Here is a 25,224-nt window from a genome sequence, read left to right as displayed (position 1 = left end):
ACTGTAATTACCAAGAAATGAAGTCAATCCTTGATGATGTTAGCATTAAAAGATGTTGCCTTAAAGGCACAGGGGCTACTTTTCGTCTCAACCTGAAGCTGAGAGGGTTTGACACGGAGATGCTTTAAATTTGCAAATCATAGTACTTAACATCCCGGACTGTGACACGCCGTATTAATTATGATCATAGCTTGTTACGTTGGGGGATGCTCGAGGTGCTCACCATATAATAGATGAACATCTTTTTTTCTGTTCTGGGTAATAGGTTGGGTTTCCCCGGTGGGCTCAGGAGTACTGTGGCATTAGGCTGGAACTGACAGCGTGAAGCAGGAAGGGTTAACAGCATCTCTGCACCCAGTGATGCTTTTCTTCCACCCGTGGTAGGACAAGGTCTTGGTGGGGCTCCGTGTTTCGTGTTTGCTTCAGCACCGAGAGAGCAGTGGCTGAACAAAGCACAGTTGGGTTTCATTTGCACTTTTTATGTGTCTCTTGTAAGCAAGATGCAATGTAAACTCCAGCTTGTGTTTTATTGCTATTTGCTGTCTTCCCTTGAGCTCTCGGAGCGAAGCAGGTTGGATGAGAAGCAAAATGAGACCAGTTTAATAGCAATAGCCGGCCAGCCAGCCAGAAATAGCTGTGCTACAGGAGATAGAGTAAATAAGATCATCCTGTCAAACTCCATCGCCGTTCAAGTTTCCAAACAGGAAGATAAAAGAGACATTTCTGAGCCCTTTTCGTGTGAGAAGGTCTAGTTCCCATCTCGCTTCTGCTAAGGAACACTGAGGTAATCTCTGCACCAAAACGCCGGCCCTGCTTTTATGGCAGGCAAATGGGTCTCACAGGGCTGGCTGCAAATCTTGTTTGCAAACATGATGCGGCACCAGGACAACTCAGTACTTCAAGTGCTTTTTTCACCCACAAGGAACACTGTTGGACTTTGGCAGCACCTCACACCCTTGCTTTTTACCTCCCCGTAATCTAAACCTCCATAAAACTTGCACTAAGTTTTGGGTCAGGGCAGGCCGTGTTTCGCTGTTTTCAAGCAGCAGCTCGCAGAGGCTCAGGAGTGTGGTGTGCTTGCAGGTGAAGCACTTTGCAAGCTGAGTTAATGAGATAGCATGAGATGAGCATGGAGACGACCAAAAAACCATGCAGGGCTGAGGATGGTCTGGTCACAGTCCCAAAGAATAGGATCAGGCTTTTAAGGAATGGTGTTTCCAGAGCCCCTTGGAAGCAGCAGGGTCAGCAGGACTCAGGAAAGCTCCAGCTTGGAGGTAGGGGAAGGCTGGAGGTTGTTAGTTGCTAATTTAGTGGTAGAATCCAGAAAGGGCTGAATTCAGCAAGTCATTCACAGTCAGTGTTTTGTGTTCTGGATGGGGAACAGATTTAGCCTACTCATCTAACTACAGCGATATGCAAGATGCTGCACAGCACTCTCTGCGCCTCATTTATCGCTCTTGCAGTTGCAGTGGGTGTAAATCTGGCCCACAAGCGAAACCTCAAAAGCTGAAAATGTAACCCTGCTCCCACTGCGTCCTGTCGGTGGCACGACTTCAAGCCCCTGGGAGCACACCCGAGGGAACGGGAAGGCGGTGCCGTGTCTGCGGGAGGGTTTCCCATCCCTTCCTGCTGTGAGTTCTTTGGAAACGCACTCGCCCTCGCCTCGCGGCTTCGCATCTGACTGGGCTTTAGGTGGAACGAGGCATCGAAATGCCACTGCTGCCCCACTAAATGCATTGAGTAAAAATAGCATTTCCACATAAACGCTTTCGGCTCCAGGCCTCCCCCACTCCGATCCCACACCGCAGCTTCATGGAGCTGGCGAGGGTGGATCGAGCATCTCTCCCCAGACTCTTCCCAGGGAGACAGACGCTGCTGAAGAATTTGGCAGCAACCTGCTGACCTCCCCAGCACAGCTGTCCTTGTGCAGGGAAGAGTTACACAAGCGGGCAGCGCAGATGTTTTGGTTCCCACATTCACCTGGGGCATCGTGCAGCTGGAGATCGGGGCCGTGCCGGGGAGGTGGTGTTGGCAGCCCCCTGTTTCTACGAGCTTTCCCTCAGCGTGCTTTCAGGTCGCGCTGAGCAGCCCCCATTTCCCTGCCCTTAAAGGCTGGCTAAGCCCAAACCACGGTGTCCGACAGGGTGGTTCACGGTCACTGGCATCCAGCCAGGGCTTAGATTTATTTTCTGATACCAAGATTGTTTAGAAAAAAAAAATAAACAACAGAGTTCATTGAGTTTTAGGGTCTCGTTTGGACAGAGAAGAGGCCCAGCTGTGCCGTGCACTCTGCAGAGGTCGGTGAGAACGGTGCAGGACTGTCCTGTCTTCAAAACCATTCCTCAATCAGATAAGTCTAAATGAACAAATGCTGGGGAAAACTGTGTCCTCAGCGTTCAAGAAAATCAGGCTGTGCTGCTTTCTTCAAAGGGTTGCTTTAAGGTAAATTAGATTTTAAAAATGTAGGCGCTGAATCTTTTTTTAAAAAGCCAAAGAACGTTGAAAGCCCTCATGACTAAAGATACCCAAAGACATGGCGAGGTGGCAGCGTGCCATGCTCTCATTGCTCACGGCAGGCCGGGCAGAGCGAGGATGGAGAGCAGGCAGGCAGGAAAATCAGGACAGATTTCGGGAGTAAATTGAAAAACCCTGCTCGCTCCCTCTGCTTCTTCCATTCTGCTCGGCAATCGCTGCCCAGGTCAGTGAGAAATCCCCTGAGCGGGGGCTCAGACCCACAGCGTGGTTCAAGACAGCTCAGCCTTTCCCAGACTGTGGGCTGGTGTTTGGGTGTCATTTTTATAGACCCTGATTTAGTCTTTTCCCAATCTCAGCATCAACTCTTCACTATTTATCGACTCAAATCGATAAATCAAATTTAGCTGCTCACCAAGTTGTAGAGTTTCCAGCTCGGCAGGGTCCCTATTTTCAGCCTCATCCCCGAATCCCCATTCTCCTAAAGAGCCCACAGCCTGCAGGCACTGCTGCTTCTGAGCGTGCTGCTGCCTTGCTGCCTCGTCTGCACTGTATTTCAGTTACGGGTTGTTTAGGGCAAGCCCTGGCTTTGCTTTAGCTGTGCATGCACAGCGTGATGCTCGTGGCCTTCCAGCCCCGAGGGCTTCAGCAGCAGCTCCTCGCTCCAGGCCATGTTCTGGGGTAAGGAGTAGTGAGGGAGGAAGCCCACTGCAGTCACCCAGAGCAAAGTGTCTCGGAGAGCATCCACTGCGACGGCCTTCCATGAGGCTGGGGTGGGGATGGGGTGGCGGTCCCCAGCAGGAGAGCCACCCTCTGGCCTCCCAGCAGCTCTCAGGCTTCGCCATGGGGACGTGCAGGATTTTGGTAGCCAGGAGGACCAACAACCAACCTGTAAGTGTGATGAGAAACTTGTAAGAGATTATTCTGTGGCTGGTGTTTTTTCATATCATCAGTTTATAAAAGGGATCTAATGACTCATGGCTGCAAATGGCTCTTTCCCTGCTCGCGTTTTACAGACGACTTGTTTTATGCATGAGAAGTAGAGTGTGACCTAGCATAGAGTAAACCATGGCTCTTGGAAAAAAAAAAAGTGCCATCCTCAAGTCATAACAGTAGCTTAAGACCTCACAGCCCCTCCCTGCGTGCCACCCACAAAGCAGTGTACAGGAGGAGTTTGTGAAGTGCATGGAAATGGCAGCACCCAACGGGAACAGGAACGAACCGCCTGGGACGTGCCCTGGGCCAGCTCCTCCGAGGAGGCTGCCTGGGGAGAGGGCAGGGATCCATTACATTCCCCGACACCGACCAGCAACCTGCGTGGTCCTGCACTGCAAGAAGCATGTGAATTGCTGAGAGCCTGCCCACGGCAGCAAATCCCAAAAGCACAGCCCCTCTGTGCCCCCAGCTCCCGACAGATCCCACCAGGTCCCGCGCCCCACCGGTAGGACCATTGGCGCAGGCAGTGCCTGGGACCTGCACAGACAGGAGCTCACTCCTTTCTGAGCCCTCCTCCTGGGCTCTTCCCAGGCAGAGCTCACCCCAAACCTTGCCCTAAGTGTGTGCAGAACAGGCGGCGTGCCCTTTTCCACGCAGGACACCAGCTTTGTGCAAGCAGCAGCAGGCGTCCCACGCGGGCAGGTTCCCCGGTGCGCAGCCCAGAGAAATCTCTTCCTCGTGTGCTGCTTAATCTCTTAAATAGCTTTTAATTCTGAAGCCATCTTGCACTAGCAACTGACTCCTCGTGATTAACATCCTATTTTCTCTATTCCTACTCCCAGTGGCACGGGGGGTGGCTGCTGCAGGGCACAGCACCCCCAGCACCAACAGGCAGCGCCTGCCTGCGGGGCTGCGGCCCCCGGTACCTGCGGCAGGAAAACCAGGCTGGATTGAAGCTGGGGAGCAGGGGGAGAAAGCCGTGCTAGGGCAAGTAGTAAGAGTTATTGAGCAGTCTGATTTACGGGTGCAATCCTTTATAGAGATGTCTAAATCCGGTGTGATAATTCGGGGGTAGGTGCATAATTCATCGTGGAAGCCACGGCGCAACTCCACAGCTTCAGCTTGTCCAATTAAGGGCCAGCCTTGGCTTCCTCGTGGCAGTCACAAATTAGATTTTTTTTTCTTTCAAGCCTGGCTAGAGAAAGTCGCCTCTCCCCTTCTGAGAGGGGGCAGTGAAACGGGAGCTTTAAGTCAGGGTGGGAGCAGGATAAAAGGGCCCAGGCAGGTCCCACAGGCAGGGCCCCCCCCCGAGCACAGCCGCTACCCCAGGCACAGGCACGTCAGCTGCAGACCTCCGAGAAAGCAAATGCAGAGAGCAGAATCGTGGTAGGTTTATGTAATGTGTCAAAACTTTGTTTTGTGCTCCCATCAAATACATTTTTTTGGCTTCATCTTTTCCTTGTGAATTCTTGGTACATATTATGTGAACAGACTGCAGAGCATTTTATTCAGAAGAGCTTAATTAACCTCTCAGCTAGAGAAAGAAAAAGAAATCACAGAAGCTGTAGGGTAAAAAAAGATCATATTCAGACAAATAAGTGCAAATGACCTAAATGCATCAATTTTCTTAAGAGCCATGCAATGCAATCTGGATGCAGTCTGCAGAGACTGCAGGTTTATGTCACTGCTCCTCGTGTTTGCTGTCCCAGCCCGCGCCCTGGGGCTTCTCTCAGACTGCCCCTGACGTCCGTAATAATCCTACCTGCTCTCATCCCTTTTTGTCTCCATCTGTCGCCTTTCTCTTAGACATCATCAAAACGTAGAGCTGGGATGGACCCCAGGAGATTAGCTATTCCCTTGCAGGATTAAGTATACTCAGATCTTCTCTGATGGATGTTTGTCTAACCTTATTTCTGAAAATCTCCAGGGAGTGCTGTCCCAAGGCTTCCCTATTTTGTCTGTTCTCCTGCATATCAGCTCTTACAGCTAGAAAGATTTTTTTCCAAGTATCTAATCCCCTTCTCCCTGGCGGTAAATTAAGCCAAGCCACAATCAAAATGGAGAATAATTGATCACCAGCCTTCTTCGAAGAAGCTTTCCCATTTTGGAATACCAATAGCTTGTTCCTTTTGATTTATGTCCTTTCTAGATTAAGCAGCTCCATCTTTCTTGGCCTTTCCCCACCGATCAGGTTTTCAGAGCCTTTTTTTCCCCACATTTTCTTGCACTTAATGAAACATTTTTATTTATTTATTTATTTATTTTTGTATGACATCCAAAACTGGACAGTTTAACCAGCTGGTCTTCATGCTGGTTAAACTATAGCTAGATAATACTGTACTAATATAGCCAGCATATAAACAAACCTAAATCCTAGAGCTTAATAATTTCTTCCAGACTCTCTCTTGTGGTGTCCCTGGGATAATCAGGAGTGATAGCAGCACGCTGTCTCTGCTGCAGGGGACCTGATCTAGCTGCAGTTATCCATCTGCTGTATGGACTGAACTTTCTCAAACCCGTGTGCATACAAACCATGCGCTGATACGTGGAAAATGAAAGGGTCCCTTGAAAACTTGGGTACCGGTGCTGGAGTTCATGGCCGATGGGTGGGGAATGGTCCTTCCGTGATGGAAGCAAGGAAGAAATGCACCGCTGGCACAGGGCAGTGGTCCTCACTCAGGTAACATCCCTCATGGACCAGCTCTGAGCTCTTCCGATTTCCTGGGCACCTTTGAAGGGTTTCACCTGCCTCTGTTGTGGAGCCTTTCTCTCCTCTGGTCCTCCCCTCCGGGGCCCTTTCTCCAGCAGCAGATTCCTGCCAAGCTGGAGGCTGGGTGCTCTGGGGAGGGTGACGGGAAAGAGGCTGATGCATTTCTTCTTGGTTTGTTACCAAAAAGTCTCTTCTCAGAATGAAAGTGAAAGAGGCAGACGGGAGCTCTGCGCTTGCTGCCATTCCCAGCTTCCCCCGTGTGCTTATTTAATGCCGAAGGACAGAAACGCGCCGCTTCTTCTCTGCGTGGTTTTTGCAAACAGTCCAGATAGCTGAGCTTGGTCGTCCTGCTGCTGCATTTTCACCAAGGATAATATTCCGTGGGGCCATCTCACTTCCAAAAGCGCTTGTAGGATTCCATTGTCCCCTCATTGCTCCTTCAGTAACTCCTAGGCAACACCGTTATCTTCACACCCAACACGCAGCAATACCTGCAAAACCCAGGAGCTTCTGAGCTGCAGGAGCCCCTTCCACGGCTGTTCCAGCTGCAGCCGTGGAAGGGAAATAAATGCATGGAGCAGCTCAGCTGAACGTGCCCACACCAGAGGCGTTGTCCTCTGGAAGCCTAACAACAGCGTAAGCCTGTTAAAACATTCACGTAGCATTAGGTATTAAAAATAGCTCATAATGTTTACTAACCCAAAATTGAAGAGATAAGAGGGAAGAAAGCAAGGTGTCTAGTATGGGCAAGGAAAAAGCTAACGCACAGAGTGTTGTATTTTCAGTACCAGGTGAGGAGGATTGTGATTGTTTATTTTTTATAATACCTTTTATGAACAAATTTCTATATAACCATGAATATTGTGCAGAAAAGTATGTTGGATCCCACTTCACCTGTCTCACAAGCACAGACTGCTTTGTTCTGGAAGTTTTCAACAGCAGCAAGTTTTCTTCTTCTTGTCTGGGAAGAAGAATATTTAGTGGTATAACTGCTTTAAGGAGCAAATCTTTTTCCAATGAGTTTTGTTACCAACTTTTTGAGAATGTGGCAAAGATGAATGATATTTCGAAGAACTAGTCCAAGGCTAAAATTTAAACCCAGTTCACAGTAGTGACTTAATTGAACAAGTTTAGTGTGATGCCTAACACCTCTTATCAGTGGGGGGGGGGGGGAGGGGAAACAAATTTCCTTCCCTGTAGAAAAGTTTTTCCTATTCATAGTCAGCCTGAAGTATCCTTTTCTTATGTTTTGGACAGCATCACTGCTCAAAGCCTACGTACTAGGAAGATATTTATACAACATCTTGGTTAATGGATTTATACAATACATTAGTTAATGGATGCTTTTTCCCCCATAGAGCATTTTAGAGGAGAGATCCAAATTTTAGAGAGTACAAGCTTCTGCCCAGTTCATGATAGTTAATGCTGTCTGTAAGATCCATGAGCAAGTTTGCTGAAAAACTATGATGTATAATTTATTTTTCAAGATAAATGATTTGTTTAAAATAATGCCTACTGCTTAACTTAAAACAAACAAACAAACAAAAAACAACAACAACAACAACAAAAACACCTCGCTACTAAATGTTGAATAAGTAAATGTTGTACATCGATTTTCTTTCCTTTTAAATGAATTGTTTGGCATAGCGTTTATCTTAGGGCACTCTCAGAAATCAGAATGTAGTGAAGTTAATTTAATACTCCCAAATATTATATTTTGAGAGTGGATAGAGGAAGACAACCTTAACTGCATGTTTCTAAATTTGCCTTTTCACATATGCATGCCTTGTAACTTGAACCACTCTTTGTGGGGCCGCGGTCGCCGAAACACAGCGCTGCTGCACGGTGTGCTGCCGGCACGGAGAGCAGGTTGCACTGGGCAGGTCAAACAGCCCGAGGAACTGCGGGTGTTCTTACCTGCGTTCTGAAATATTAATAATGAAGATTATTTTTCTTTACACGTCCTGGCATGGAGAATTGAGCAGTTGCTGATAAGCAAAGGGGTTGAATGATCGATCTAGAAAGCAGGTGAAGATGAGCAGGTCTGGTTGTAAAGGCTATAAACGTCAAGGAGGGAATAAGCAAAAAATGAAGCTGGTTAAAACCAGGGCATGATGGGTTAGAGAGAATTTTAAGGGTTCTTTGAACTGAGAACTGGGGGTGGTTTTCTCACCGATGAATTGTGCAAGGATAGATCAGTTCCAGGCAAACGGCAGAAATGGCAGAGACCCTGCCACTAAAATTGGGTCTGGACAAGAGAGAGCTGCACTACTGGACCTGCACAGCCAAGCATGCACAAGCTGATTTCTCAAGTTTTATCCTTCCACACAGCCCCTTTTGCAGCACAGTAATCCCATCAGGCCACCAGCCTGTGTTTTCTGTTCTCCTGTCATATGGAGCAAGAGTAAAACCCTAAGCTCAGTAAGAAGACACTAAACCCATGGGAAATGATGGAAGAGTATTACCTACTAAAAGGCATTTTCTCATTCCTACAAGCAAAATTTTGCAGCATAAGGATTTGTATTATTTTGCTGTGTTTTGTCTATGATGTCCCCTATTCATTCTGTCAGCAACAAATATATTCACAGCAGACAAAATTGAAGACTCTGACCGTGTTTCACCATTGCTTCTTTCTTTTCTTCAACCCTCCCATGAATTCCCTGCTGAGTCGAGGCTCTCTAAGTACCTTACAATCGGCCCATCTCTCCTTTTCTCTCTGCAGGACCTGATACGGAGAGATATTCTGTACTACAAAGGTCGCATAGACATGGATAAATACGAAGTGGTGGATATAGAAGACGGACGAGATGATGACTTCAATGTGAGCATGAAGAATGCCTTCAAACTTCATAACAAGGAGACTGAGGAAATGCACTTATTCTTTGCCAAGAAACTGGAGGAGAAGTTGCGATGGCTCAGAGCTTTCAGAGAAGAAAGGAAGATGGTTAAAGAAGATGAAAAGATAGGTGAGGAATATGAAATGGATCTGAAAGGAGATTGTTGGTAATGCTTAATTTAGACCCAAGTGTTGGAGAAGCCCACCTTTTTTTTTTTTAATTGTAGCATTACAGTTCAGATGTCCTTGGTTGCTCTCATTGCCATGAAATAGGTCTCTTTCCAGTTCAGTTACTGGTATTTTGGGCCCTCAGTGAGCAAATTCTGCCCATAGCTTCAAGCCTGGACCTCCGTGGGTATTGTACAAGAAAGAACTCTTCGGCCACCTGACCTCAGAGTCTCCTGGCTGCCTCATTTCTGCTCGAGTTAAGCACATCTTGTGCAGGGCAGGATGGCGGCAAAGTCCATGACTTATCAGCCGTGCCCTTCCCTCAGCATCAGCCCATAAATTAACTGTAACCAGCGTCGGTTCAGGCTCAGTTTGTGTTGCTCAGCTGTAAAGCACTGGGCACATTGATGATACTGTATAAATAATAATGGGTCTGATCTTACTTTTCATACAGACCCTGCACAAGTGAGATTATAAGGAGGCCTGGCCTTTCAAGGAAGATTTGCTTTTCGTTGAAATACCTTACGGTACACACAGCTCACTGGGTGATGCTTTGCCACCTAGGGAGTTCTGTGTTTGCTAAACAGTGCAGAAAATTTCCCCCCTCCCCAAGAGAAAAGGAGGCTTTGTAAGCAATCTTCTGAATTGTATTTGCCGTGTTCCCTTTTTCAGGCTTTGAAATTTCTGAAAATCAAAAGCGGCAAGCGGCAATGACAGTAAAGAAAGTCAGTAAGCAAAAAGGTAACCGGCAACATGCACTGTGCCTGGTGATGTGAGGGTGGAGCGGGCTGGGCTGAATCCTGCTGGGCTAGGATCCAGTGTCCCCCTTGAATTTCCCTCTCCCCTTTCTTTTTTTATAAAATACCGTTTGTGCTTTGTTTCCTTTCTTAATGTACCTGTGGGCCAAATTAATCTCTGGTCTAATGCGGTTGAAGCCAGTGGAATTCTGCTAGAGATGAATTTGATCTCGTGTCTCCAGTCCCACGTCCAGAAGCTGTCCCTGGGGGCAGAAATCTTTCTCAGTTGTTTATCTCAGGCTGAAATGGGAGTGAGTGTGGAGATGTGCAGGTGTTTGCTAATTCCCAAAGTCTCCCATTAGAAAAGAAAGAAAGAAGGCTAAAATATTGGGCATGGTAAGGGATCTGCCCCTTTCCTGCTTTTGGAAAGGGGATGCTCATGGTTCTTGGGGCTGCCTGTAACTTTTAAAGGACAGCACAGAAGCATCAGCTTTAGGAAGTAATGCATCTTAGTGAAGATGTTACGTATCTCTGATGTCAGGCTCACCTCCCCACCCAGGCCAACTACTAAATGCCATGCTAGATATTAAAGGGAGTCTCAGCTGCCCAGACGGCCATAGTTAATTATCTCTGGCAATAACTCCTGCAGCTATAGGTTTTGAAATAGTCAATGTGGAGGGAAAGTCAGAGAGGTAATTTTTCACGTTTTCCAAAGCTTTACAAAGTCATAGACATATTGATCAGTTACCAAAGTACCTCAGCACAACTAGGCCTATAACAGGGTTTTTAAGAGAACTTGTTTCTTGGCTGTAGTCAGTCCCAGGTAGATTCTTCCCCATTCTCTACGGGCATTGGGTTGTTTTGTTTTTTTTGCAGAAGTTGAAGGAGCTCTTTGCTTTCTGCCTCACCTGTTTGTTGTCTACTGGCTTTGCTGGTACAGCAGTGGTTCGCTAGGCCAGCTGTAAACACCATGGTTTGCTGTGTCTCTCCATTGTCATTAGTCTTCTCCTCTCTACTAACTTCCTTTGTTGTCTGCTGAGATGTTCTCTAAAAACTCTCCTGGCCAGATTTTCTAAGCTCAAAATACGCAAAAACGGGGACAGGTATGTGACACGGTGTACGTGTAGGTCTGGCAGTAGCGGACGCTATCACGAGCTCGGTTTTGCAGATCCTCCCCCAGCCACGGAAGCAATCACAGAAATTATGGCAACTGGATAATCTGACTTGCATGATGGCCGTGGCAAAACCAGTTTTAATTATTATTTGCTGTTCAATTAAATTATTAATTAATTATTAATTAATAATTTTACTCTTTAGTCATTAAGTGACACGGTTCAAAGGTGCCTGAGCATGCCTACCAGTACTCCTAATTAAATCCCCGTCCTTGCATCCTGACAAACATAATGAGCGTAACTGCACTGTACTGATTTCTTATTCAGCAATTGCTCTCGTTTCCTCTCTTTCTCTCTCTTTCTCTCTGAGATGAAAAAGGGGAGGGGGGGTTATCAGCGTAGGCTTTTCTGATAAAATTAATTAGCTCATAAAACACCAGTCAGCATTTCTTTTATGCAGAACGAGCATATGCTATGACACTGGGAGTTCTTTTTATGAGATGAAGTCCTCAAGATGGATAGAAATTCAGTCAGGCCCCTAGCATCAAGTTAAGCAAAGTCTGGTTCTTTTACTTAAGATACGAAATCTCAAATAACAACAAATAAGGCCATTAAATTAGTGGCTCTGTTTCTTTTGTCCTACGTCACGGTAGTCATAGCCCTGCCTTAGATTAATTAGATTACGTAGCTGCACTGAATGTTTTGCTAAAAACTCTTGGGTTTCTTACCCTGGTTTGCCTTGTGCTTTTACCCAGGATCCAAGGAGAAGCACAAGACAGACAGAGCAGAGAGCTCGCGGAATTGCTCAGAAGAGAAAGATAGGAGGAGGACATCCCAGAGAGGTGGCTTATAGTGACTGATGTTTTGAATCTTTCCATGTGCATTTAACATCAATTGCCAACAATTTTTTTCTTTTTTTTTTTTTTTGCCAAAGACCCTGGAAGGTGCTTGGGCTGTGTTGCTGTGGCCAAGGTGCTGCTCTCGGGGCTGGCAGCAGGCAGACCGGTGTGTGCACATGGGGCAGTTGTGGGCAGCGGGGCTGCCTTTGTCCCCCCCACCCAGCCTCCCACAGCAGGACAGAAGCATCAGAAGGGGTGTTAAGTTGTTTCTGGAGCATCAGTTATACCTGGAAAGCAGTGAAACTGGTTAGGAATAGGGATATTTTCACTGCATTCAGCTGAAGTATTTATTCAGGTAAAGTTAAAGGCACTGAGATCTTCGCCGGACAGATCTCAGTGACTGCTGCAGGGCTCGACAGCTCAGCAGCACGACCTGAGTGGTGAGAGCTCTGCTCCCATGTCAGCGGATGCCTATTACTTGTTTCTAGATTATCTCAGTCATTCCCTCCACCTCTTAAATGGGAACCCATGGTAATTTCCCTGTCACAGAATACTTAAGGAAGAGAGAAAAGCCGTGAAGGAGGTGAAATGGAAAATGCGATCAACTTTGTTAGAAGTGAAGCAGAAAAACATTTTTCAAATAGTATAAACTGCAGCTCATTTCATGCCCTGTTGTACCACACCTCCCAGAGGTATTACTCTGGAGCCAGCTGCGTGCATTTTAAGGGGAAGCATTTAAAGTACCACTCGCTGCAGCACACAAGGGCAAGACAGTGAGAGCGCCCAAGAGCAGGAGAAGGAACCTTGAAACTTTTTGAACTAATGGAAACTTCATGCAGGTGATTAAGTAAGAGCACAACTCCGTGTTTTGAGATTTTCAGTCCCCAAATGAGGGTTGTCTGTGGGGCTCAAGTCAGACCATTTGGATGCAACCACCCCTTAATTTTCATGCCCAAACAGAAATGCATACACAAGCCTCCTTCCAAATCGATTTAATTATGTGCAAGGTCAGATTTCAGCAATATACTACGATTTGCACTACTTATTAGATTGGACAAAACATAATAATATTAGGCCAGGTGCCTTAAGACAGCATTAAACCAATTTTCTGCCTTTTTTAAGTCCATTAGATGTAAGGTAAATGGGTAGTGTTGGTTGTGTGCCTTACCGACAGATAGGGAGAGGGACTGTTTGTTTTTTTTTTTGTTGTTTTCTTTTTGCATTGATTGTTCAAGATTTTGCCTCTCAGTTACAGCCCTTCAGTGTCTTTCAATGTCAGCGTGGTAACTGGAAATAGAATTCAGTGTGGTGGCTCCTAGAAATAGTAAAATAATAGAGTATTTGATGTGGCTTGATTTAAAAAAACAAAAACAAACCATCAGCACCACCAACAAAACCCCACCCTTTTTAAACCACGGTCGATCGAGTCTGCAATTCTGCAGATAAGGCCGGGTACCACTGAGGACCTTTGCTGCCTGCAGTGGCAAGTTAGACATTAAGATAGCATCAAATTGCACTTCCAAAATTGCATTTGTGATTGACTACAGCAGTGGAAACAAGGCTGAAGTCCCCATGAAAATGGATCACGTGTAGGACTCTGGTCTGTTCTTAATACCGACACAGGATTATCCAGGGTACTTTTTTCCATTTCTACGTATCTGGAAACAGAAGGCTCCTTCACTGCCTCTGTCCATCAGGGACGTCCCTTCTGGTGGCCACTTTTGATCTTCCCTCCTGTGATGAGCGTTTGCAGTGTTCAGAAACATTCAGTTCCTGGATTCCCCAGCTTTGTCCACACCTGTCCCCGTAGCACACAGGCTGTCTCCTTCCCCCAGGCACAAAAGGGATATGAGCTCACGCTCCTAGAAGCTGTCAGCCAGGATTGTCAGGGTGATGAGCAGTTCCACTGCCCAGTGAAGACAGCCCATCTTCAAAGCTCTGTTTCCCATTAATATTCCCATTTTGGAAAATTAAACGTCTGCTCAAATTTAAAGAAGTGGCCTTAGAGCTAGGTGAGAGGGTTTTCTGGCCCCAGGAGAGCTCTGCAGCCCCGTGCTCTGAGCCAGCTCCTTGCCTTTCTCTCTGTCCCATGTATTCGCCCCTGCACTGTGCCACAGCTTCACCAGAGCAGGGGCCCCCAGCCCGGACAAGTCTTCAGCCTGGTGGTCTGGGACTAGTGGAAGGAGGAAAACATACATCACCCTTTGCCTTCAGCTGAGGATGCTGTCATTAAATCTGTCCGTAAATACCCAGCTATGCAAACCCCAGCAGGGGTTACATCATCAGCCAGCATGAGCTGCTGTGGCCTGCAGAAAAACTCCCTCTGAGTCACTGAATTTTCCTGCTAACTTCTTCCCTTCTGATCACTTGAGCTCACGGCTAACTAGCTCATAAAACCCTGACCCGAACACCCAACAGCTTTGTTTAACATCTCAAACTTGTACGCTTTAAGCTCTCCCCCAGCAAGTCCGCACAGCAGAACAAGGCAACTGCGCATTAGTGTACTTGTGCTGGCTTCATCCACCTGGCAAGGACAGGGCTTACCAGGTAACCGAGTCTGCAGGCACCTCCTGTCGTTTCTCTGAATGTTTGAACCTCGTTTCTTGCATCTTTGTTGCTAACGAGCTTGGCCCTGGCTGTTTTCCATCCTCTTCACACCTGGGGAGACATAGCCTGGGGGGCTGAAAGAGCCTGGGCAACACATATACCAAGCAGCTAGAAACAGAGGGGCATTGGCATTTTCACATATTCAGGGCCATTTCCTTTTTTCACAAAGCTTCCCACTGCACAGGCGAAAGAATGGAGCTAATCATGTTCTTGGTGGCATTTCCCCACAGACTGAGACATCACAGAGCTTACCCCGTTGCCTATAGCCTCCCCAAGCCTCCCAAACACCAGTGTTAGATGGTGCCCCCCTGCAGCTTGCCCCAGCCCCCCGGGGTGCTGTGGGCTCACAGTGCTCTCTGATCACCACCATCGAGACGGTCGGCAGTTCCATCCGAGATCTGGTCCAGCACCGAGCTAAGCAAAATCAAGAATAAACTCTTGGCTGGGAGACCTCTGAGGATGGTGTCGGTGACTCAGCAGTGGGCACACGCTTTGAGCAGATCCTCCAGGGGAGTTGTTGGTGAGATGTGAAACAGCCCGCCCGGGTTTTCCATCAATGCCGAGCCCTCATTTGAAGAGTCAAGGTGTTGACATCAATGTCAGGCTGAGATTCCAACTGTGGTGAGGCTGTCAGCCCAGCACTATCGTACTTTCGGCTCAGTGAGGTGTGTCAGGCAAGGGACAGTCTTGCTTGGTTCATTTTGTAACCCCAACGAGGCTGCAGCGATTTCAGGGCAGCGCTGGACAAAGTGATCTCTGCCCATCAGTGGCACAGGCACCGTGCTCGTTGCTGTCAGTGTAGAGAATGCTGGAGGAGAGGGAGACTACATGAATACAATTAGTTTTCAGCTGGCTTTGATTGATAAAGCTCTTGTATCATTTATTCCACCTTGCCTCACTTAGCTTTTGCTCATCACATGAGGAATCGTTATCTTACCATCTAGTCTGATGGCATTAGGTTGCAGTAACAGGCTTGGTAAGTAGATTCAGGAAGGTGAGGTTAGCTCAGTGTTTGCAGACAGTGCACTTGGCTGTGGAATAGCCCGGCCACAAGATCACTGTTTTCCTCTGTTGCACTTTTCAAGGCTGCAGGGTCCCCCTGAGCAGTGGTGAGCCCTTTTCTTCTCCTCCAAACAGAGAAGTTAGGCTTAGAAAGGGGAGCTCAGGCATCTTCTCCTCACAGGTACCATTCCTGGCAGTATCTACCTCTGCCAGACCATTGATAAAAATCCCCTGCTGCTTGAAGAGCCATGGCTAATGCACCACTTAGGTTCCTCTTGAGTGAGCGTGACAAAATTTGAGGTGGAGAGCTGAGCATGGAAGTGAAGACCAGTGAAGTCCGTGGCTGCTAAGTGCTCTTGGTGTAAAAGCTGTCTGCAATCAGCAGATCTAATACCAGGCACAGAGGAGTTTGCTGACTCTGAATATAACAGCAACGGAATGAGCAGTGGTGAAGTGCTTTGAGATCCTCTGTTGAAACGTGCTGAAGAAGGGCAAAGGGCTGTACCCAGTCAGCCATGGCTGGTTCTGGTTTCTTTAAACCAAATTTGTCTCTGCTGCAGCAGTAATTAACATCAATTAGTGTTCCTGAGGTATGTTCCCTGCAACCCATGTTGAGTATGGGTTAAAATACCTACAAGGAAACGAGATTTGTAAGATTTTTTGAACACGGCTCCTGAAGCTGCCATTGAGGACACGGAAGGCCCCTTAGTGCAGCACTGCCTCCTTTCCAGCAGCCTCCCCTCAGCCACCACAGAAGGAGATGCCAGTGTTTTGTTGTCTCCTACTCAACGAGCAGGAGCAACAAGCAGCACGCTACCTGGATGGATAGGCAGAAGAAAAGCCACTGAAATAGCTCCTGATCAAAATACGAGATAAAATCTTAAAGGGTGAGGATGGAATAAGCATCTTGTAAGGCAAGTTTCCATGGTTATAGAGGCAAATTGGAGTGCATTCCGTGTCTGCTTTGTATTAACTCTCACGAGGTGCAGTGTTAGCGGAGCCGCCCCGCTCGCTGTACGCGGGGCTGTCTGCACGTGTCCGTGTGGATGTCCTGGGAGCTGGCAGCGAGCTCCTGGGTCTGCAGGTGCTACTGGAGTCCCGGTGTGATCACAAATAGAGGAGGCACTTTGAAAAAAAAGAAGGAAAAAATAAGGAGATCGTGTTTTGTCTTTTAATTGTTTTCTTCTGAGCTGCGAAAGCCAAAAGCTTCCAAGTGACGTGTCCTAGCACTAAAAAAAGGCACAATTTCAACTGACAGCACAGCATCTCTCTTTACCAGTTTTGTCTAGCCAAATCATAAACCCTGGAGTTTTCTTTTTGCTTATTCCGAACAGATTTCCACGGCCCCCACCCTGCCAAATGATCTTGCTGTGCAGCTGCAGCCTTTATATTCTGCTACTGTGCAGAATTATGCATGAACCAGCAGAAGGAGCTCCAAGTCTGGTCATTGGTGTAGAGCTGTTTTCTTACGCCTCGGGAAGGCAGTGCAGCAGCTGTGGCTGGAAATCATTACTGATCTATCGATTCTTTCCCTTTGCGCTTTGAATTCTGTTCGCCGAGCAGCCCAAAATTGCATTGGAAAAGAGCTTTGCTCATTTCTTTCTGTTGAATTGCAGTGGAGTGATGGCTTTGCATATAAAAAAATCCCCCAAGAGACAATTTTGCACAACAGCCCCAAGTTCTGATGAGAGAACAAACCGCTTCACAGCAGAATAGAAAAATAGCAACCTGTCATACTTTTCCCCGGAATTGCTCCTTCTTGGGTTCTGAAGATGTTCAGATGAGGTGAATTTCCCTCCTCCTGCACATAATTCCTGTGTTGCACCTTGTCAGGAACATCGGCATGTCAAAACCAAAGTCATTCTCGGGGCACCTCCAGCTTTTGGAACATGCCGTATCACAGGTTCACAAGAAAATGTATTCTTAGGGAATAATCAGCCTGCCTTGCCAGAGCACAAATGTTTTTATTTGCATGCCCTCAAACACCCAGTAATTATGCATGCCATGGAGACGCACAGTTGTGATCGGTCAGGCCATGGACGCCATTTGATAAATATGATAAATATGCAAACCTTTGGCTGTTTATTCAAGGAGAACCAACCGGGAGCTTTTGAAGTTCATCCAACTTAGATGCTAATACTAAAACCCTACATCCTCGAGCAGGGTCACACACAAAAAAATTTTGAAGACTCTGGGTCTGAGCTTCTTTACTGCGGGAAGTGGCAGCGTGTGTGTTTGCATGGGCATGTTCCAGGCGGGGATAGCTGTGTTCCAGGAGTTTGGACCAAAAAGGCTTCTCTTGGGAAAGAACTGACTGGGGTTTGCTAGTGATCTGGCCAGGGGAGTCTGCCTTTTTCTTGTTTGGAGAAGACAGCCTATGGATTACATTCTTTGCAGTGTAACTCCATCAATGTCAGTGGACTTCAGCCAGCCTGTCCTTTTTCTACTTCTCCAGCCTCCCAAGTGCATAACATTTTGCTGATCCAGGAGATTTCACAGCATTTCTGTGTCGTGATTAAAAACCATTAGGTCACCCTCCACAAGTTGGTTTAAAGACAGCAGAGAGCTCAGCACGGCTCAGCATGGCAGGCCAGATGCATCACAAGGCTAGGTGCAATTCTGCAGACACAGGATGCAAAAGACATTGGGCCATGTCATTAAAGCAGCGTGGTTTTAAGGTCTTCCAAAGCTAGAAACAACTGCTGGCTGTCCCGGAGCAGCAGCGTTAGATTCACAGCCCTTTTGTGTTGTAGAGCATTGGGTAGTAACCCTGGTGGCACCAGGACTATCTCCCTTTGAAGCAGTCCTTTGGGATCCAACCCGCCTACCAGACAGAAGATGCATTTCCCAGCTCCAGCCATGTAAGGGACCTGCACTAGATCCTAACCTTGACACGGAGCCTAAAATTCCTGGGAGAAGCGGCCAAGGCACTAATGGCTGCAGTTCTCCAGGGGGATGTCTGCACTCTTGCATGGGTTCGGGGCTGGAGTTCGGTCTCCAGAGCAGACCCTGCAGTTGGTTTCACTGCACACTCATTGAATCGCCCTCCAGCCAGGCAGCGTGGAGCAGGACGGTGGTAGAAGAAGGGATGGAAGTGGTGTGACAGGGGTGAGCTCAGGCCCATGCTCTGCCCTTACGGGACGTCATTGGCTTAAGTCACAGCGTGGCAAAGGCGAATGGACTGCTGAGCCCCGCCAGCTAGGGGTACTCGTGGTGGCCAGGGTCTCCTAGCACTGACCCTGGCTGGGTTTGACCCCAGGACAGCAGGGCTCTGGGCTTGGGCTCCTCTCTGCACACTCTCTCTGGGAGAGAGGAGCTTGGGAAAGATAGAGCAGAAAGCTTGTTGATGAGTACCAATTCCAGCATAGATAGAAATGCAGAACATCACCAGATTGCTCTTTTCAACTGTTCGAAATACTAACTGTGATGAATTGGTTAAAGGTTCGTGAGTAATGAATCATGGAGCAATTTTTGTCCACCATGAGGAACAGCCTTGGTTACTCCCTGCAGTGGACAGAAAGCTGCATGATTGGATTGTATTTGCTGTAAAGAAGGAGGAATTGATTAGCCATCACTGATATGCTATCTCCATTTGGTCTGAACCTTCTGATGTCTTTAAGAATCCATGATGGGTAAATCCTGTAGCAAGAGAAGATGAATTTTCTCACCTAAAGAGCCTTAGCTTCGTATTTAAAAAAAAAACAGAGGTTTTGGATTACACTGTGGCACCATATAGAAATGGTCAGACGAGCTCCATGAGTGCACTTTGTGAGGCTTTTTCCTTTGTCTGTAAGTACCCGACTGTGTGCAGCCTTCCTGTGCCCGGGCCAGCCGGCGCTGGTCCCCCAGAGCATGTGTTTGTGTGTGGCTAGGAACTGAATGCAGTCACATTTCTTTTACACACCTTGCTGTGGTACCTGGGTGCTAATCACCGTATTTTGCCTTCTCTAGCACCTTCCCATCTGAGGATCTCAAAGTGTTTTACAAACATTAATTAATTTAGCTTCACCACCCTCGTGTGAGGTAGGTGGGTCATGCCATCCCGCTTTCCAGACGAGGACACTGAGCTACTCGGGTAGAGTCACCTCGCTCCTGCGGTTAAGACCAGGGGAGGCAGCGGCCTCGCGATGGCCCCGTGCGACGCTTGCCACCCGTCTCGCGGCCGGGGCTGTCATCCTGCAGAAGGACGAGCAGTTCTGCATGCAGCAGAGGGGATCCAGAGCTGGCCAGAGCTTACAGCACCCCACTTCGGAGCCCTGCTCCTTCCCATCCCTTTCGGAAGTTGCGGTTTCCAGCTGGTCGCAGTATCCTGAGGGTTATCCCTCCTCAGTGGCGTGGCGGGGAGGCGATGCAGAAGTAGCCGTGACTTTTCCCTGTAGGCTGCACTACGGTGGCACCACGCCTCCGTCTGTTCCGCCTCCATTCACCCCGCGCTGCGATCTGTGCGTCATCCTTTATGAGTGGCTGTGTAGGTCCCAGCTTGCTGGAGCTCCCCTCTGTCTTGGGAACCCCGTGAGAGCAGTGTCCCCTCACCCCTTCCCCGCACAGGCGTTGTGACACTGAGGTGGGCACCACGCACCCAGCCACCGACAGACCCTGGTGGTGTAGCCTTGCCAGTCCATCCACTGCTGCCCATTTGGATTGAGCAGAAGCAAGCCTTTACTGCATTGCATATAGCCATTTTGGGCTGAAACACGCCCGATAAATTTAAAACCCTATGGAAAAGTCTGACCAGCTTTCCAAACCAACAAGTTGCCCTTCACCTAGTGACGCAGGTCCCTGTGGCAGCGCTCCCCCCGAGCCGCCTGCGCTGCTCCCTTCTGGCGCGGGAGCTGGTGCCGAGTGGTCCTTGGGGTGGCGCTGCTCAGGGCTGGTCACTGGGGCACCTTTGCCGGGGCAAAACCCATTGTAAATGTAGCTGGGAGGGTGAAAAACGAGCTCGGAAACATCAGGTGTGAAATGGGAGAGCGGGACCGGCGCTATGGCTGTCTGCTGACGTCTGCCCAGGCTGGCGCCGCCTGCGGCACAGCCATTGCGCTGCGTCGCGCTAGGGCACACAGGACTTTTCCATCAGGGCAGGCAAAACTCTGCCAATGCAAAAGTAATGGCTCAGCTCCAAATCTTCAACGCGCGGTCCAGCGCAGGGAGCCTCTGAGCTGAGTTAGGCAGCGGCTGCGTTTCTCCGTAGACTCGCCGTCTGTAGCATGTCTCCCTTTGTTTGGGACCCTGGTTATAAAGCGATAAGAAGCGAGAGCATGACGAAGAAAGACTATTGACCCGATTGCACTCTGACTGATCTGTTTCTTTTTCCCCCCCAATCATCAATGCAGGTGTGAGCTGCTCCAAGTCGGTTCCTCCAGCCTACCCACCACCCCAGGATCCATTAAATCAGGGACAATACATGGTGACAGATGGCATATCCCAGGCCCAGGTCTTCGAGTTCACCGAACCCAGACGCAGCCAGGCACCATTCTGGCAAAACTTCAGCAGGTTAACACCATTCAAAAAATAATACCTAGAAAGATGGTGAATTTTAACTTAAACCAGTTTAAAATTAAAAATAAAATGAAGTAAAATTATATTTATAGATGGACCTTTTTTCGGAGAAGCACTGTTGCAACTAAATATATACATATATATATATATACATACATATTTAAAAATAATATATATACATATATGTATATATACAGAAGGACCAAAAACTTTTTTGTTGTTTTTGGGAAGCAATCTGCTACTAGATACTAGGAAGCACCAATGATTTCTAATCATGTGACCTATTTTATTTTATTTTATTCCATTGGTCGGACATTGTGTTTTTTTTTTTTCTTTTCTTCTTCATCTTCATTCAAGTTGTCATTGGCATCCCAGAATGCTTTCCTGCTTGTGTGAATTCGTCATCGAAGTTTCTCATGGACTACATTGGTGTATGTTGTTTGATTTTATTTATGGGGGGTTTGTTTGTTTTTTGGATCGCTGGGAGATCGCTCCCTCCCTCTCCGTCCCTTCCTTGGCTGTCCCCGGAGTCACCATTTCAACGAAGAGCATCGACCCTCCCCGTCCCTGTCCTGCATCCTCTGGTCTGACTCGTGCCTGTCTGGATGTGCTCCCTTGTGCACCATGCTCTGCTGCGCAGTATTTCTCTGGCTTTAACTCTTTTTGTTGTGTGCAGGTGAAAACGAGCAGAAGGGGTAGCAGCTATTTAGGAAGTGAGAGATGGGTTTTCCTCAGTTAATTTCTTGCACTTTTTAAAGCACTGTCTTTTTCTCAATTCAGTGTGATTTGTTCACACTCGGCGTAAGACTGAGAAAAGAATTTTGGGGGCTTTTCTTTCTTTTGCATTTTATTTATTTTTTTGTTTTCTGTGGGGCTATCTTTGATTTTGATTTGTTTTCTTTTTAAGCTGAGACACAACTCTCTGAAAAGCCCACTCCTATCTTTGTTTTCCATGCAAAGATAAAAGCTTAAAAACTGACGGCTTCATGCCCTCCATTCCAGCTAGAGGAAAATTGGCTATTAGGCTCCAACAAATGGCCAGTTTTCTTTCTTCAGGAACTAAGGTCCCATCCTGGTGGCCACACTCACGCCTGCACAGTACTGCATTAACAAACCACTAATTGCTATTTACAGGAGCAATGATCCCAAAAGAGAGGGCCATGCCTGCACTACTCTTGCGTTTAAGAACGCCGGCTCCACTTGGGCACTGACCTCCCAGGCAAAACATGAGCTGTGTTCATGAGTAGTGACCCGTCAGCAGCAGGATCATTGCCCAAGTAATTGGAAGTATTTACCTGATATTTAATGCATCCAAGCTGCAGAGCAGTTGAGAACTGCCTTTCAGGAAAGATGTGGATGTGACCTGAGAAGTTTAGCCCTGTGATCATGGGTATGACCTAATCTAAATCCCCGCTCAGTTAAATCTGAACTGCAGCGATGGTCAGCAGGGGTGCATCAGGGTCAGTGGGCTCTGGAGTGATTAGCTGAATTCTCCAGGTCTCTTTCTCTCTCTTTTTCTCACTCTGGAGATTCATAGCTGTACTTTCAAAGACATTTCCTACAATTTCAGCCTTAACTACATTTGTATGCAAGCGCAAAAACTTATGTTTGAGCTTGTAAAACAAATCATTGTGCACTAGGATGATTTTTTTTCCCTATGACAACTGAGATTGTTTAACCAGGTTCAGAAGATGAACTTCAAAAACGTTGCAGAGCTATTCTGCAAGCTCCTTTGAAAACGGGGGATGAAATAATAGATCATGGTATTTATCATTTTCTTTTGAATTTGGTACACCATATAAACACCTCAGGCCAGTAGTGTGGATAAACATTTTTTTTTTCTTCACACAAGAACTACAAGAAAATGGCAAAAGCAGAGAGTGCGATTTCAGTATTTCTGTGGAGCCTGTTTTCTTTCAGGGCATGTTACAAGGCAGCGAATGTATTTTTTATTTAAGTACAAAAATAATCTCAGCACCTTTTAGTAACCTAGAAACTCTCACTGAACAACACCAGATTAGCATTTTGGAGCAGAAGAGTGGCCCCTCTGTGATAGGCAACAGCGAAACACTGGGAACCCCAAACAGGAGGCAGTGCAATTTTCTATCGGAAGTAATTCCTATGCTCTTTTGTACCTTTGCATTTTTATGCTCAGATTTTCATATTGAAAATGTAGCAATTATTATTTTGTTTGTTTAACGGAATGGGTATTTAGAGAAGTGAATGAGATTGATTTGCAGAAGTTAACTGAAATGTTTTACTGTTTCTGTATGGCTGGAGAGAGATGCAGAGAGAGAGAGAAAGAGAGAGATTATAATCTGTTGTCAACATGATGGAAATTTCACTTATTCCTTTGCCTTTTAATTGCTTAGGGAAAAAAAGTAACAAGCACATTAGTTAAGCCTGTTCATTTACTGTTTTGTGCCTCAGAGAGTGAGAATGAGACATCCATAATTTTTATGAGAAGATGCTTCCTAAATATTCAGCACTAGGAAAAAAGAAACACCACCGCCACACCATTATTTGCATCATAAATCAAGACTCGCTTGATCTGACAAGGCCACTTGTTGGACTCACAGCTTCTTTCTTAAGTGGAAAGCCAAACCAAGCTAGCGCTGCTAGCGCTTGCCGAAGCCAGGTGGCAGGCAAAGCAGATGCAGGCGTTGTTCCAGAGGGAAGAGGGGCTTGGCTCTCAGGCATGGCACTCAAGAAAGCTCTTCCCCTCCATAAATTGCCAAGGTGCTGCAAGAGATGGAGCATTATCACAAAGAAGAACCAGCACTGGGTCCCACTTTTACTACCTACTGTGGCTTTCCCACTAGGGAGCAGGGTTGGGCTGCCTCGTGTGTCTGAAAGTGCTGGAAGCAGCGTAGACGCTGTCAGATTGGGGTGATTTTGACTGAGCATCTGATACAGACTTTCATTTCAATGCCAGACAGGAGGAACCCACTTTCCATTCCATATGCAGAAACAAGAGAGTTGTAACAAACTTACATGTTTACGGTATTTCTCTGGCTGAAACTATATATATATATATAAAATAAAAATACCCTCTTCCCTAGGTAAATGACATGCATTACCCCTTGACCTAGACACTAGAACAGAGGATCTAAATTCAAGACTTTCGCCTCCCCACCCTCTCCAAAAAGATCAAACAAGAATCAACCTAGGTGCATCTAACAGTTGTAAATAGAAAATAATACATAGAGAAATATATTTGAAATTTGTTTCAGTTTCTGGATGGTCACCGGCCATCCATTGCAATGTTATTGATAGTACACTGTGGTGCTTTGGGTTTCTGGTTTTGTTCTCTTTATGCTCTGTCATCTTTTCATTGCAGCTACATTTCAGGGAACATGTATATTTAGTAGCTATTGTAAGTTCTGCATGGCATCACCAAGCTTATTTTTCCTTGAGAAGAAAAGAAGAGTCTGTAGGAGTTTAAAGGCACTATGATGACAGGGACTTGTAGCAGAGAATTAAAAAAAAAAAAAAAAGGGTTTTAAAATTCTAGTTTGAAGCCAAATACTGATATTTTAGTGCTTTTGGGGTTTTAACAGTAAGAGAAAAAAAAAAGAAAAAAAAAAGAAAAAAAAAAAAGGATTTTGGTAACCCAGCTGATCCGCACTTGCCAGTTTTATTATTTTGTTTATATTGGACTGTTTGACCCTGTCAAACAAGTGTCAAAGTTGTGTGTATAAAACAAACAAAAAAAAGTGTTTAAAAAAGTGTTGTAAAGACACTGAGCCTTATGAAAATATTTATGGAATTAAATAAAAAGAAGTGAAAAGGCATCTGAAGGCATTTTAAATCATTTTCCTCAGAGCGGTCTCACTCTTCTCCCAAAGGCTGAGCACGAATTGCTTGGGGGGGTTCCAGCTTGTCAGCAAAGCAGACACCAAGACGTTCACACCTAACCAAAAATAGGCTTGTTCTGGAAATACCCCCCCTTCCCCTCGCTTTGTGTCCTCCTCTGAACGGAGGGAAAGGATTAATGAGGAGCGGGAGGTCCAGCACGGACACAGAAATGCCTTGCAAGTGCTGGCAGGGGGTTCTCCAAACAGAGCTTGGATCAAGTCTTCTGTGAAACATGGTTTTAAAATGCTTTCTGTTACCGAGCTTCGCACGGCTCTAACCCAAACAACAGCCTGATTCTTCAGACAGACATCGCGAATGCGCTGTGAGCATCGGGAGAAGTGCTTCAGAGCACCTGCAAGTAGAGCAGGGGGGTTCCCAGGGGAGGGAGCCCCGGCCCCGCGCTGCCCTGCTGCAGGAGGCCAAGCCCCAGGAGACGAGCAGGTTCCTGCCC

General features: G+C 46.9%; 1 protein-coding gene across 19 annotated transcripts in view; it reads left to right on the top strand.

Moving 5' to 3' along the window:
- Window positions 1–24,709, top strand: part of ARHGEF9 (Cdc42 guanine nucleotide exchange factor 9) — a 171,648-nt gene extending 146,939 nt beyond the window's left edge. For 16 of the 19 annotated variants that reach the window (XM_068696573.1, XM_068696579.1, XM_068696576.1 and 13 more), the window contains 4 exons: window positions 8,841–9,084; window positions 9,795–9,863; window positions 11,727–11,813; window positions 20,750–24,709. In XM_068696573.1, coding sequence (XP_068552674.1) covers window positions 8,841–9,084; window positions 9,795–9,863; window positions 11,727–11,813; window positions 20,750–20,931 — 582 coding nt within the window. In that variant the 3' untranslated portion in view covers window positions 20,932–24,709. The remainder of the gene's footprint in view (window positions 1–8,840; window positions 9,085–9,794; window positions 9,864–11,726; window positions 11,814–20,749) is intronic. The other 3 variants (XM_068696575.1, XM_068696580.1, XM_068696578.1) reach the window with 3 other exon arrangements.
- The last annotated feature ends 515 nt before the right edge of the window (window positions 24,710–25,224 follow it).

The sequence above is a fragment of the Anas acuta genome, chromosome 13, assembly GCF_963932015.1.
Source record: "Anas acuta chromosome 13, bAnaAcu1.1, whole genome shotgun sequence".
Classification (NCBI taxonomy): domain Eukaryota; kingdom Metazoa; phylum Chordata; class Aves; order Anseriformes; family Anatidae; genus Anas; species Anas acuta.
This window is presented reverse-complemented; position numbering and strand designations above follow the sequence as displayed.